This window comes from Dipodomys ordii, unplaced genomic scaffold, assembly GCF_000151885.1.
Source record: "Dipodomys ordii isolate 6190 unplaced genomic scaffold, Dord_2.0 Scaffold107, whole genome shotgun sequence".
Classification (NCBI taxonomy): Eukaryota; Metazoa; Chordata; class Mammalia; order Rodentia; family Heteromyidae; genus Dipodomys; species Dipodomys ordii.
In genome coordinates this window covers 3,255,143-3,269,851 of record NW_012267323.1, presented here as the reverse complement: position 1 = coordinate 3,269,851, position 14,709 = coordinate 3,255,143, and the positions used below count along the sequence as shown (strand labels likewise).

General features: G+C 51.5%; 3 protein-coding genes across 8 annotated transcripts in view; 1 reads left to right on the top strand and 2 right to left on the bottom strand.

Annotated features, from left to right (window-relative positions):
- The window catches only part of Rnf123 (ring finger protein 123), a 28,425-nt gene extending 26,325 nt beyond the window's left edge, over positions 1–2,100 (top strand). For 2 of the 3 annotated variants that reach the window (XM_013028147.1, XM_013028145.1), the window contains 4 exons: positions 573–715; positions 850–944; positions 1,607–1,692; positions 1,763–2,100. In XM_013028147.1, the coding sequence (XP_012883601.1) occupies positions 573–715; positions 850–944; positions 1,607–1,692; positions 1,763–1,880 (442 nt within the window). In that variant the 3' untranslated portion in view covers positions 1,881–2,100. Of the gene's footprint in view, positions 1–572; positions 716–849; positions 945–1,606; positions 1,693–1,762 lie in introns of those variants that run through there. The other variant, XR_001175511.1, reaches the window with a different exon arrangement.
- On the bottom strand, positions 2,074–4,850 carry Gmppb (GDP-mannose pyrophosphorylase B). Of its 3 annotated transcripts, none has more exons than XM_013028149.1 (9): positions 4,475–4,850; positions 4,287–4,367; positions 4,149–4,197; positions 3,870–4,012; positions 3,520–3,678; positions 3,353–3,431; positions 3,153–3,280; positions 2,546–2,728; positions 2,074–2,455 (listed from the first exon to the last, which is right to left on the bottom strand). In XM_013028149.1, exons 1-9 carry the CDS (start codon positions 4,601–4,603, stop codon positions 2,324–2,326), a joined length of 1,083 nt encoding a protein of 360 aa, XP_012883603.1. In that variant the 5' UTR covers positions 4,604–4,850; the 3' UTR covers positions 2,074–2,323. The 3 variants fall into 3 exon arrangements, with proteins under 3 accessions (XP_012883603.1, XP_012883604.1, XP_012883602.1); XM_013028150.1 differs by having other exon boundaries at positions 2,186–2,455; positions 4,287–4,363; positions 4,475–4,558; XM_013028148.1 differs by having other exon boundaries at positions 2,186–2,728; positions 4,475–4,825.
- Positions 4,851–7,767: 2,917 nt separating this feature from the next.
- Positions 7,768–14,137, bottom strand: Ip6k1 (inositol hexakisphosphate kinase 1). 2 transcript variants are annotated; one of them, XM_013028159.1, is made up of 6 exons: positions 13,786–14,137; positions 13,385–13,595; positions 11,381–11,473; positions 11,100–11,281; positions 9,206–9,381; positions 7,768–8,487 (listed from the first exon to the last, which is right to left on the bottom strand). In XM_013028159.1, exons 1-6 carry the CDS (start codon positions 14,006–14,008, stop codon positions 7,978–7,980), a joined length of 1,395 nt encoding a protein of 464 aa, XP_012883613.1. In that variant the 5' UTR covers positions 14,009–14,137; the 3' UTR covers positions 7,768–7,977. The 2 variants fall into 2 exon arrangements, with proteins under 2 accessions (XP_012883613.1, XP_012883614.1); XM_013028160.1 differs by lacking the exon at positions 11,381–11,473.
- Positions 14,138–14,709: the final 572 nt, after the last annotated feature.

Sequence of the window (14,709 nt, the reverse complement as noted above, 5' to 3'; positions counted from 1 at the left end):
AGCGCGCACAGCAGGGCGCCCAGCGGCGCCAGCCAGACCATGGCGGCGACCCCGGGAGGAGCGGCTCCGCGCGGACCCCCGGCTCCACACTCACCCACTGCTGCTCTGGCCAGCTCCGCTCGCCTCTGGGTGGCCCATGGCTAGGGGAAGGGAACGGCAGGCTCCTCTCGGCGTGGATGGGCTGTGAGGCGGGCTGCGCTCCGCTCCCTGCCGCTCCAGCCGCGCGCGGCGCCCGGAGCCCTCACCCCCGGGACGGCCTAGGGGCGTGGACCTAGGCGCCTATTGGCTACTGCCGCAAGAGGGCGGGGCGTCGGCTTTCCCCAAGCTTGCCCCACGTGGTCACCAGAAAGGGTTCCCACAGGGGGCCAGCAGCCTTCAATCTCAGCTAAAAAGGGGACTCTAGGGAGAATGTCTTCAAGCTGCTCTTTGTTAGGTGATGTTGCTCTGGTGTCTCGTATTCTGGGCTTTTGATCTGGGCTGTATGGGATCTCACTGGGATCCAGGACTCAACTTTCAGGCAGACCCCCCCCCCCCAAGCTTTTTGACAACCCATGCAACCCTCCCCTACATAGGACAGAGAGAGCCACGTCAGTGCTCCTGGCTGACCCCTGCTTCCAGCTCCGTTCCATATGCTATCTCCTGGGGCAGCCAGAGCCCCCAGCACCTGGCACTACCTTGCCTGCCCCTGACCGGAAGCGCTTCTCCCTGCAGAGCTGTAAGTGGGCAGGCGTGGGTTAGGGAAGACGTTTGGGATTGGCTGGATTCACGACCCTCCAGCACAGCAAACTCCCAGGCTGGGAATAATTCAAGAGGCCACATGGAGCCTGACACCACCTACCACTAACCCAGATACCGATTATATCAGCGCTGAGGAGCTGGCCCAAGTGGAACAGATGTTGGCACACCTGACAGCTGCATCCGCCCAGGCCGCAGCTGCATCCCTGGTGAGCAGAGCGCCCAGCTCCCTGCCACTTTTTTATTGGGGAGGGGGGTCCGGTTGTGGGGCCTGAACTCTGGGCCTGGGCGCTGTCCCTCAGCTAGCGCTCTACCACTTGAGCCACAGCACCACTTCCAGCTTTTTCTGCTTATGTGGTGCTGAGGAAGCAAACCCAGGGCCTCATGCACACAAGGCAAGCACTCTACCACTGAGCCACCTTCCCAGCCCACGGCTTTTAGCTCCTCTACTTGGTCAGTGTGGGCTACAGCTCATTGGAGGCACCTGCCCACAGACTAAGAGGAGGGAGTTTTCTTTTTGCTTATGTGGTGCTGAGGAATCGAACCCAGGGCCTCAGGCATGCAAGGCAAGCGCTCTACCACTGAGCCACCTTCCCAGCCCATGGCTTTTGGCTCCTCTACTTGGTGGTCAGTGTGGGCTGCAGCTCATTCGAGGCACCTGCCCACAGACTAAGAGGAGGGATTTTTTTCTTTTTGCTTCTGTGGTGCTGAGGAATTGAACCCAGGGCCTCAGGGCATGCAAGGCAAGCGCTCTACCACTGAGCCACCTGCCCAGCCCTCCATGCCACTTTTAAGACATGTGTGCGCACACGCACACGCACACAGGCATAGATATCCAGCCCACCACCCTACCCTTCGCTCCTCCCTGTAGCCCACCAGCGAGGAGGATCTCTGCCCAATCTGCTATGCCCACCCCATCTCTGCTGTGTTCCAGCCCTGTGGCCATAAGTCTTGCAAGTAAGTGGGCCCCCTGGAGTGGGGTTGGGGCCATGGGAGCACCCCGGCAGCCTCCTCCCTCCTGTCGTAGAGCCTGCATCAACCAGCACCTGATGAACAACAAGGACTGCTTCTTCTGCAAAGCCACCATCGTGTCGGTAGAGGACTGGGACAAGGGAGCCAGCACAAGCACCACCTCAGCTGCCTAGGTTGCCTAATGCACACAGCTTACAGACCAGCTTCCACCCCTGAACCCACCCAGGCGAGCCCTGTTTAAGAGCTCCCTTGGCTCTGTCCCCATGGCCCTCATCCCGCCCATCCGCCTCCTTACCTGCGAGCAGCCTCAGTGGAACCCCAGCCACGGCCCTAATTATGCCTGAGCTTGACTTTCAGTCAGGGGTGCAGTGAACATTAAATTATTATTCCATATAACCCTGGCCCCGGCCCTTTTTGAGGGAGAGGGGTTTGTGGGGAGTGCCCAGCAGGTACCCTGCCAGGTTCTGTCCACATGAGAAGGCAGGTGTCCCATGGGTGCCGCCTCATCCAGTCCTCCCCAGACACAAGTCCAGGGCTTTTGCTGTGTCATGACAGTGTCCCCCGCCCCCGCTGACAAGGAAGTGGGGGCTCTCCACCAGCCCCCCCACATACTCCCTCACATGATGATACGAGGCTCTGGCACTGATTCACCAATAGACTTGTGGGGCAGCACACTGGCTCCATTGAGGTAGAGTTCATCGTTAACTATGACATCCTCACCCAGCACTGTTACGTTCTCCATGCGCACCTCGAGGAGGGAGGGGGGGAAAGTAGGCCTGTCAGTCAGGCAGACATATTCCCTGCCCACCTCCCCAACCTGGTCTAGCCCGAGACTTACCCACTGGCCAACACGACAGCGCCAGCCCACAATACATGACTCTAGCCAGGAGTGGGAGCGGATATGGGCATCCCGAAGCACCGTGCACCGCCGTATGCACACACCATCCTCCACCACCACGCCAGGACCCAGGCTCACATTGGGGCCAATGCTGCAGTTCTGGCCAATCCGGGCACTTGGGTCCTGAGATTCATGGGGAGATAAAAGTGGGCCACTTAGCTGGCTGCAGGTGCCTCCTGCCTGTAATCCTAATCAGGAGGCTGAAACCTGAGGATTGTGGGTTGAAGCCAGCCCTGGCAGGAAAGTTCCTGAGACATTTGTCCCCAATAAACTACCAAAAAAGGTGAAAGCAGGGCTGTGGCTCAAGTGGTTGAGTGCTAGCTCTGAGCAAAAGACGCCCAGGGACAGTGTCCAGGTCCTGAGTTCAAGTCGCAGGACAGGCACTAAATAAATAAAAGTAAGCATTTGCTTTCTAAATCTGAGGGGATTCATATCTTGCTTTTGCCCATGCTCTGAGTTCAAGCCCCAGGACTGGCACTAAATAAAGAGAAGTGTACCATTTGCTTCCTAAAGCTGAGGGGATTCATGATCTGGGCAAGGGCCTTACCACAAGCACATTGCCCACAATGCCAGGGCCTGAGCACAGCCGGTCTGGTTGCTTCTGTCTCACTGATTGCAAGAAGAGGCACATGCCGGTGAGGAAATCCTTGGGTTGCCCAATGTCCATCCAAAAGCCTGTAAAGGACACATCAGGAGGCTAAGAGCCAGCCACAGACCACCCCCACCCTGAGGACCTCCTTGACTCACCCTGCAGCTCCATTGCATATAGCTGCCCTTCCTTGGCCATAACAGGGAAGACCTCCTTCTCAATGGAAGTTGGCTGCAGCTGTGGGAATAGGCAGCTTGTGAGCAGAATCATGGCAGCAGAGGCCCACTCTACCCTAAACCACCACGCAGCTGCCTCCTATATATACCTGGATGCGTCGCAACACAGCAGGGCTCAGGATGTACATGCCTGCGTTGATCTTATTCGACACAAATACCTGTGGCTTCTCCACAAACCGGTGAATGCGGCCCGTGTCAGCCTCACATACCACCACACCATACTTGGAAGGTTCTTCCACCTTGGTCACCTGAACACAGGGGAACCACAAGCCTAGTAATGAGCCTTGATATTCAATATCCGCTTAAGGATCCTAACCTAAACACTTAAAAACATAATGCAGGTCTCTATACACACACACACCCTCAACAACATACTGAGAGTGTTCAAGGCTAGGGCCTTGTGAGAATGGCAAAGGAGAAGGAAAACTTAGTCCCTTACCAAAATGGTGCCCTCCTGGCCATGGTGCCGATGAAACTGCACCATGGCTTGAAAGGGAAAATCACAAATGACATCACTGTTGAGGACGAAGAAAGGGTCTGAAGTCTCACAGAGCAGGTCTCGGGCTAGTGCTAGGGGTCCAGCTGAAAGGAGCAGATCATCAGCTTGCTGGGGGGCTGAGAACCTGAATCCCAGACTTAGCAGACCCCATTCTAGGCTAGATCATATATTCTGCCTAGCCTTAGACCCTATCCAAGTCGTCTCCCTGTCTGCACTGACCTGTCCCCAAAGGTTCCTCTTCATGGGACATGGAGATTCGGATTCCCAGCTGGAAGGAAAAAGCCACCCCATGAGGTTCGCCCTTCAAGGACTGAAGCTGAGCAGAGACCAAGGGAAAGGGCTGGGTCCGTGACTCACCCTCTGCTCCTGAGCCTTCATTTCCTTCTCCAGCACCTGTGACATGTAGCTCACAGCCAGGATCACGTGGTCCACGCCTGCCTGTCGAACAGAACGAGACTCAGACAGGCTCCAGGCGGAAGGTATACACCCCTCATTTCCAGGCGCCGTTCGTCGCTCTTCCCACCAGGTCAGACCCCGAGCCTTACCGCTGCAAGCGCCTCTACTTGGTGCAGCAAGATGGGCTTATTGCAGAAGTCCACCAGTGGTTTCGGGGTGCTCAACGTCAGCGGCCGTAGCCGCGTCCCGTAGCCGCCCACCAGGATGAGCGCCTTCATGGCGCCTGCGGGCGGCGGGATGGGGTCCCGGACGCCGAGGTGCCTGAGCCCGTCCGGTCGGCCTCGGCCGAGCAACTTTCGCCGCCGTGCTCGGACCTGTTCCTCTTACCAGTTAGACGGAACAACTCGAGTCCCGGCTCGTCCTCCGGGTCAGTCCGGACGCGGGGCACGGCCGCCAGCACCCCGAAAGCGACGCGAATTGTAGGGCCGCTAGCCCGGAACTTCGGCCGGACGCGGCGCGGGCAGTGACGTAATCCGGACGAGCCAATCGGATGCCGCCTACGTGGCACAGCCGCCGGCGCCGGATCTGCGAGCGCAGCGTGGCTGCAGACGTAGCCAATGAAAACGCGAACGCTCCAGGTTGCCGTGGGGACCGGGGTGAACCCGCGGGTCAGCTGCTCATTGGTGCATCCGAAGGCGGAGCTGGCGCCAAGGGTGAGGCCGGGTTCTCCGGCCCCACGCGGCAGCTTCCGGCCCCAGCCAGCCAGCCCGCCAGCCCGCCAGCCCGCCAGCCCGGGCCTCGCCCAGGCTCCCCGGCTCCGGGAGGCGGCTCGCCCGGACCGCCGGTGGTTCTGAACCAGCCCACCCGGAAGCTGTGGGATTTTTACAAAAACCCGAACAAACTTCAGTTTCTAGCGGTTTTATTTGGACGTATACGACCTCAGACACAAGCGGGCGGGCAGCACTAGATGTACAGAAAGGGGTAGGCTCCGCCCGAACCCCCTTCCAAGATCTGGAGGAAACACAACTGTGCCTAAACGCAACCGAAGCCACGAGGAGTATCCGGGTGCAGGCCTACGGGCGCGGGACGGACGGCGGGACAGGCTTAGCTTCCAGGAAAGAGAAGCAGGGAGCGAGGTCTTACATTTCCCCGGAGAAGCAAAAGGACCAGGTCCTTCCCAGGGCTCTCCTCCCCCCACCCCCCGACATAACCACATTGTACAGCTGCAAAGTTCAGTGCAATCTGCATCCAGGAAACGTGCACGTGGCCAGGAGCGAGCGCGAGCGGCGCTAAAATCCCCACCCCCATTCCACTGGCCGAGAATGGCAGAGGTGGGGGGTCCCTGGCAAGTTGCTACTACTGGTCCCATCCCCCTGTAAGCACCACCTACCCCACCCCATTCCCCTCACGCTGGACTGGTGTCGGCAGGGGCTTCGCGGAAAACTTGCATGGGTGACCTGGGCTCCCCAGCCCATGATCCCGAGTTGCACTTTGGTCCCAATTTGGGGCTGGGAAAGCAGGCCCTGGAAGGGACAAGGCTGTAGCCTGGATCAGAGAGCAAGTAAGCAGTGGCAGAAAATGTGTGCCCACACATTTGCCACCACCCAGCAAATCAACAAGGCTGCATCACCAGGTATCAAAAGTGCTGAAAAGTGGGGTCCTGTCCTGGAGAAAAGCAGTGAATCCCAAAGGCAGAATAAGTGAGTATAGCTTCCCTTACTATGACCAGCACAGAATGGGGCAGCATCTGCTCCCCGATTTTAAGGAGGCACAGCACATCCCCAGCTATCTCCAGAGTGGATAAGGCAAACTTATCCTCTATCCTGCCAGGGAAGACTGGGTCAGTAACAACTGTCTTCTCTGCCATATCATTCTGTGGCTTCAGCCACAGGGGATGGGAAGACAGCAGCTCTTCCTTAGTGTAGACAAAAGACAAAGCTGTACCTCCCAGGCCCAAGCAATGGGAACCTGCCCACCACTGACAGGGGAGTCTCAAGTCCAAGAGATTGAATCAGTCAAGGATGGATCTGTACGGACTGAAGAATTTGTCCATCATTTACCAATGCCTCTCACAGACACAGGCTGGCAGGCTTACCTTGAATGCCCAAACAGGGACATGTCAAAGTGAGACAGTGGCCCTAGGCTTGGAGGGTGCTAACCTTGACAATGGCTGAGTGTAGTGTAACCACTGTTGCCTGTGTTACAGACAGCAGGTTTTGTCACAAAAGGGCTGGCAGCAAAAAAAAAAAAAAGACTAGAACCATGGGATAAGATCGCTCCTTGAATTTTCACTGTCCCAACATCACTACTGAAAGCCATACTCCAGACCCATAGGGAAGGTGTTAAGTAAGCAGGGAAACTTTACCTGCAATTCATTCTGTTACCAGGACTTTATAAAAAGGTGGTATCTTCTGAGGAAGGGCATAGGGGCAAAAGCTCACTCACATCAGAAACAGGAGTATTTTGCTGAGGAAAGCATGACGGAAATCAATATATACTAACAAGCAAGGCTACACCCTAAGGGAAGGCTCCCCATGAGAAGGGGGCTGGCAGGTGGACAAATGAACAAACTGACTAGGATTAAGCAGACAAAGCTCCCATTAGCAGAATCTGGGCACTTGCACCAGGGCCCGATGTCCTAAAAGCAGACAAGGTTAAAGTTCTCCCTTTCCAAGCTCAGGGCCTGGAATGCTCCCCATAATGGGCTCCTGCTTTGAGCTTGGCCTGGGGAAGTGTACAACCCTGAGCGGACCACAGCCCTTGAACCCTAGGAGAAGCAGCCCATCCACAGGCAGCACAGCTGCCCAAACTAGATGGAGGGACGGAGGGAGACTCCCATCCACAAGCACAAGAACTGAAATACTGTCTGGGCCAGAGCCCCTAGAGGCCCTGAGACCTATGGGGACACCAACTCTCCTCGGAAAACAGAGCTGTGTCCCCGTGAAGCAGAAGGGAGTAGCCTCTCTTAGCAAGAGATCTTGGTGAGAAAGGCTGGCTGGGGCTGTGGGGCAGAGGAGGAACAGGTTCACGAGCCAGTTGGTGGCTAGGGAACCCCAGGCTTGCCCTCTTGTCAGTTGGCTTCAGCTCAGTTTCATAAATCCAGCCCCATACCAAGATCGGACCTAAGCATGGGTCCAGCTTTGTAGTTCGCCCTGGGGTATCCTGAGGGCCTCTGTTCAAGAGCTAGCTGACACCAACATGAGACCGGCAAGCCTACAAGAGATAGGCTCCCCAGTCCCCTCTACTTCTGGGAAACAAGAAATGGAAGGACCCTGTGCCAGCCCAGGGCTTCATCAGCAGCAGGGCCCTGCAACCACAGACCCCCCAAAGACTAGGCAAGAGGAACCAAAGTCCAAGGGTATCCTGTCTCCGCTGCCAAGCCCACCAGGGGCACCTCTTCTTTCCTAAGTCAGCCTGGACACAGCAATCAAAGCCACCGAGCTGAGGAGCCTGGCTGAGAGGACGGATGTTTTCTGCCCTCCTTCACTTTATATATATGGATTCCAGGCTACAGCTAAAAACATTTCTTTTAGTTTACACCAAAGAGAAATATAACCCTTTAAAAGCAAGTCTGTGTGTCCTCACGGCACATTCAGAGCAGTGGTCCCTGCCTGCGGTGGAGAGGAAGGGGGCCTGGAGCCCAAGACGGGGCCTACTGGTTCTCGTCCCGCATCTGTTCCATGATGCTGATGAGATTCTCCAGGCCAAACACATAGCCTCTGTCTGGCCCATCATGCACAGTGGGGTCATCCCGGAAGCCCTTGAACGTGCTGTGTGCAAAGTCAATCATGCGGACATCCACTTTGGGTGGAGAGGAGAGGCCAGCCTCAGGGTTGGTGCTGCTGGGGCTGGTACTGGGCCCACAGAGTGGTGCCCCCTCCGAGAGCCCCATGTCCGGGTGCTTGAGACGCAGCTCAGATCGGCATTCCTTGCCATCATAGATGACAAGCAGAGAACTGGAGTAGAAGCGGTAGGAGGCCTGCCGCTCCAGCACAGCTTTGAGGCCCCGCAGTTTGCTCAGGATAGGCTCAAAGAGGTCACGTCTCAGGTCCAGGCCATTATGTAGGTACTGATAGAGGGCATTGCGGAAGCCTTCAATGGAGAGCCCACGGCCATAGTACTTGTTCCTGCAGAGGTAATGACCTGTATCCAGCTGGTACACCTGAAATTCCAGGAGACAAACAGGGTGAGCACCACCAATCTTGGCCCTGCAGCTCCTCCACTGGAACAGGCGTAGGCTACATTTACCCAGGGTTTTCCCATCACAATTACACAGGCCAGCACTGGCCTAAAGCCTTTATCTTTGAAGTCCTACTCTAAGCAGCTGTGGGGCTCACTTGCTAGACGGTTTTTTGTTTTTTTTTCCATGCCAGTACTAGGGCTTAAATTCAGAGCCTGGGTGCGCTGACCTTTTTTACTCAAGGCTAGCCTTCTACCACTTGAGCCAGATCCACTTTCAGCTTTTTGGTGGTTAATTGGAGATAAGAATCTCTCTCACAGACTTTCCTGTCTGGGCTGGCTTCAAGCCCCATCCTTGGAGCTCAGCCTCCTGAGTAGCTAGAACGATAGGTATGAGCCATGGGTGTCTGGCTTCAGCTAGAGTCTTTACTAGCTGCTGACCAGCAAGTCTTAACGTGTCCCCAGGTCAAGCTCTCACAACAAATCTGCACCTGCCAAATCTGCATCTGTCAACAGGTAAGACTGCAGGACTCAGGGATCCTATCTACAAGGACATGCTCAGCACCCTGTGGGGAACTCACCCTCTCGAGGAGCCTCTGGAAGAGTGGGGCCAGGACACTTGGCATGGGTGGCAGGCAGGTATGGGCCCAACCTAAAACATGCAAGTGGTAGCGCTAGGCTTTCAAGTGGTGGTGACTTACCTGCATGCCACAGACCCTGACCCCCAGTGTAGCAGATGTGCTCTGCTCGCACTTCCTCATCTGCCGGGCTGCTTTCTCAGCAGATGCGTCATCTCCATGCTGCCGAGTGCCCATCTTCAAGTCCAGTACACAGGGGTACTTGAAGTGGTGTACCACATTCTCAAGCAGGAGGAATTCTGGGCCATAGTCAAGAAGAATGACAACAAAACTCATTGTACATCCCACCCAAAAAAGCACAACGAAGTTTAACACAAACTAGATTTACTTCATAGACTCTTAAATGAGGATTTCACACCTCTGGCTTTAATTTCTCAACAAATTTTGTGGTTAAAACAATTATATAGATACTTAGACACACACCAACATCTAGACATGAACTACCAGTGTCCAGCCCTACTGATCTCTTTAAATTAGTTTGATTATTTAGGTCTTCTTTGTAGGCAATAAAGAAGATCTGGCAGATTTTGTTACATCCTGCCACCATCAGTTAACCTGTCCTCCTTAAGCCAGAACTTTACACAGGCCGAAGAAATGAGTGAAACATCTTTATAGCACTACTACAAAAATGAGTAAATCATGATAGGAGCTGGTAGCTCACACCTGTAATCCTAGCTACTCAGGAGGCTGAGATCTGAGGATCATGATTCAAAGCCAGCCCAGGCAGGAAAGTACATGAGACTCTTACCTTCTATTAACCCCCAGAAAACTGGAAGTGGAGCTATGGCTTAAAGTAGCAGAGTGCTAGCCTTCAGCAAAAAAGCTCAGGTACAGCACCTAGGCCCCAAGTTTAAGCCCCATGATTTTTTTTTTTAAAAAAAGCAAACTAAATTCTAACGGTCATAATTGAAAATTTTAGAAAATGCTTGACTTAAATATCTATAAATAAATAAATATCTTGGAGTTGGGCACAGTGGTTCATGCCTATAATACTAGCTTCTTGAGAGACAGATTGAGAGGATAGAGGTTGGAAGCCTGCCTAGGAGTAAGACTCCATATTTTAATAACTAAGCCAGAGGGCTGGGGATATGATTCAAGTGGTAGAGGACCTGCATAGCAGGCTGTGAGTTTAAACTTTACTACCATTGAAGAGAAGAGGAAGGGAGGGAGGGAAGTGGGAAGGCAGTGAGGGGGAGGGAGAAGAGGGAAGAGAAGATGAGGAAAGGGAAGGGAGGAAAAAGCAATTAAGTCAGGCATAGTGATGTACTCCAGTGACCCCAAATACTCAGGAGGCAGTAGGTAGGAAGACTATGGTTTGAGAATGCTCTGGGCAAAGACACAAGATCCTACCAGAAAAATAAAGAAAAAAAGGTTGTGGGTATATCTCAGTGTTCAACATGCAGAAGGCCCTGGGTTCAATCTCAAGCACCAAAAAAAATTTTTTTTTTAGAATTTAATATTGACATTTTCTCAGGGTTTCAAACTAGTGGACCATTTAAAAATATCCCACAGCACTGTTACAGACTGCCAAATTTTAAGCTTTATTCTTGCCATATCAAAAAGGCAAAATAAATAAATATAAATAAATAAAAACTACAGTAATCAAAGTAAGAAAAAGGCTGGGTACTGGTGCTGATGCTTGTTATCTTAGCTATTCAGGAGGCTGAGATCCAGCCTGCGCATAAAAGTCAATGATTCTCTCCTTACCAATTAACCAGCAAAAAGCTGGAAATGGAGATATGGCTCAAGCCTTGAATGCAAAAGCTATTCACAAGGCCCCGAGTTCAAGTGCCAATACAAACGAACACATGAACACACACACACACACACACACACACAAGATAAAGAAGATGAAAAATCTATTAAATGAAGAGAACTTCAGTCAGGCTCCAGAGATAGCCATGACACAGGCTCCATAGACCTGAAAGCACTACTGAAGGAGACGTGACAAGGATACTGTAGAGCTTTCGGTCCTTAGACTCTGAGCGCATGCGGCTCAGCTGCTGTTTGTGACAGCGCAGGCTCCAGGGGTTATGGCTGATCTTCTCAGAACTCACACCACTGTTGCCATCTAGCATCTGGAAAGGGACATCTGAGTGGCTGTGTAGCTCCACCTTTGGACTCTTTGCCTCCTGGGAGCTAGAAAGGAAGAACACACATACAGACACACATCACTAAGGGACTTAGGCCAGTTATCATCAGGGAGACAGGGGAGAGGAGGGTCAGATCAAGTCTAACCTGCCTCCTTCAGGCTCTGCTAACAGGTGGCACAGAGGCCCAGATACGTGAGACAATAATCTGGAGTAGTGCTCTTGTGTCTCTGAAAACTGCCTGAAAAAATAATTATTTGTATAAAATTACATGATCAACATTCATATCTTATGACAAAAACTATACAAGGCAAGATGTAGATTCACAATAAATACACAGGGTAGAGCATGGAATTTTCTTGTTAAGGATGGGAATAATTGTCCTGTTTTGGTCTACATAGAACATTTAGAAGATCTTCCTTTAATACAATTTTTTTTTAAGTATATGCTATCATGCTTACAAATGTCTACCTGCAGCAATGCTTTGTAGAAAGAGGGGAAAAAAAATAGTAATTCCATTTCCTTTGTGATGAGGAGGAAATGCTTCTCCCTACTTTAATTCTGTCATACTAAAATAAATCCTTGCTACAACTTAAAAAAAAAAAAGTCAAGATGGACTACCCTGAGCAGGCCAGTACCTGTGTTTATCTAAGTAAGGTTTGCTGGAAAGCTTGAAGCCATTAGAGGAAGAGAATTTTATTCTGAAAATAAATCAAACCAAGAGGTTTTGACAGAAAGATGACTCCAAATGAAAACAGTGAAACTATCACAATTTTGTTATGCTCCAACCAAACCTTTTGAAGTAACTGGCATTGCTGGTTTTCACACTGGTAAGCCTACAGCAGCACTCCACTGCTGAAGCCACATGCCCTACAACTGTGGAGCAAGCCTGTGGCTCAGAGCAGCGGGGCAGCGCAACCGCAGTATCAAATGCCACTCTGCCCTCCAGAACTGTGGGACGAGTCACATGGACTCTGTATGAAGTAGGGCACTGTCTTCTTGATACAAGGGACCTCTTCCTGGTGGGAGTAAGAACACCAGGATGCTCTGGGTCCTGAAAAAGCTCTGAGAGCTGGGATGGGCAGTATGGATCAATGAACTGAACCCACTACCACATCTAACATGTAAGAAAATGCCCAATTTCAACTTTATCACTTTTTTTTTTCAGTGCTAGGTATGGAACCCACAGTGGCTCCATGTATGCCAGACAAGCATTCTACCACTGAGCTACACCCACAGTGCACACCCTAAATTCAACTTCCAAACACATCGCAGAATACTTTATTTGCTAAGACTTTTTTAATAAAATTAACTGTATAATTTTTATTTCACTTTGGTTTGGAAGCTCATATTATTGTTAGTCCACATGATTTTACCATTTAGTGGGATTTTTTTCCCCCTTCGGTATGGATATTCACAAGTTTGTAATTTTCAGAATCATTTTTCACCCCAAAAGCAAGCCCTTTGTAATTAGTAGCCACCCTCTTTTACACTAACTCTAATGATCCTTTACCAACAGAAAGCTAACACTCGCCTGCTCTCTTTATATATGGGTTTGCCTGTCCTAATTATTTTATTTATTTATTTTCAGTAGTGGGACTTGAACTCAGGGCCTGGGCACTATCCCTGAGCTTTTTTGCTCAAGGCTAACACTTTGAGCCACAGAGCCACTTCCAATTTTCTGTGGTTCACTGGATATAAGAGTCTCATGGACTTTCATACCCAGGATGGCTTTAAACTATGATCCTCAGATTGAAAGCCTCTTGAGTAGCTATGATTACAGGCATAAACCACCAGAGCCTGGCTTCCTAATCTTTTTAAATAAACAATCATACAGTAGAATGTGGTGTCGTGTCTATCTTCCTTTACTTAATGCTTTCAAGATCTGTTCATGTTGTAGCGTATCAGTACTCCAATCCTTTTTTTAATGGACGAATAATTTTCCATACTATTTTTTCATCCATTCACCAGCTGATGGACATTGGATGTTTCCATCCATATCTTAGGTTCATGCTAAGCACATCTCTGTGCACTGTATGGATAGATACTCAATTCTCTAGGGCACTGCATTTTGTGGTGGTGCGCTTGCCTCTGCGCGCTTATGCCCTCAGAATTAGACCTGCACCCGCAGCTTTGTTCCCCCTTCTCTCACCTCTCCGAGGTCTCAAGGGACAGGCTGGCTTTCTCCTCCTTGTGGTCACTGCCACTACCTGAACGATGCAGGCTCCGGCGGGAGTGTTTGCGCCGAGGTTGCTCCCGATCGGGCGTGTCATCCTGCTCCACAGTCTCACTCTCCACGTAAGGGTAGGCCACCAAGTTGATGTAACCATCACTATCCCCCTCAAAACAGACTGAGACCACTCCTGTTGATAAAAAACAAAACAGTCAGTCACTAAATCTCAACACAAGCCATCCTGGGAGCTGGGAGACTGTCAGCACTCATTTTGTACAGCACACAGACCTACAATCACATGACAAAACCAGGACAACCGAGCCAAGAAAGCATAAACCCAAACAAAGTTGCTACTCTCATGGAAATGCCGAGTGACTAACCTTTGTATTCAGGGGTAAACTCTTTCATTTCAGGAGGGAGGGACTCGTAGAAGCGCTGTTCCCGGGAGATGAGGGGCTTGCACACAGTGTGGTCGTCGTAGCGCATCATGCTGCTGTGTCCGCCCACCTGGTGGATGAAGGGCTCCAGGAGGACTCCCCGGTTTCCGGCCCGACCTGCGTTCTTGCCATACTGCCCCACTTCCATGGTTTGACAAACACACATTGCGTTGGGGGCCGGTTGCACACTGACGGCTAAGGATGCAGCACATGGGCCACAAAGAGAGAGCTAGGTAGAAGATCCTGGTGAGTGGAAGGCCAATGGTCAGAGCTTGCTCAGCTTATTATTTGGTCCTAAGGAAAACGAAAGAGGAAAAAGGAATTGAAATGTCTGGCAATGGCTGATGAAATGGTTCAAGTGGCAGGGTGCCTTCCTAGCAAGTACAGGACCCAGAGTTCAAACCCCAGTGCCACACACACACACACACACAAAAGCAACATCTGGCAAACTAAGAATGGTGGTGCACACGTATAATCCCAGTATTTGGGAGACTACATAGTGAGACCTTGTCTTGGGGGGGAAAAAAAATCTGGCAAGTCACAGTCTCCTGGGGCTCCCTCATCTTTATTCCTAGTGCTCAGAACCCTTCTAAATTCTCCAGGGATTTTATTTTAGAGTTATAGTATGTTACAGCTATTAAAAAGGCAATTATCTGGAAGGCACTGGTGGTACATACCTATAATCCTAGCTGCTTGGGAAGTAGAGATTAAAAGATTGCAGCCTGGGAATAAAAGATCATACATCTCAACTGGGCATGGTAGTGCATGCCTTTCATGCCAGCTACAATGGGCAGCTTAAGATACATGGATCAGCTGGGCACCGGTGGCTCACGCCTGTAATCCTAGCTACCCAAGAGGCTGAGTCTG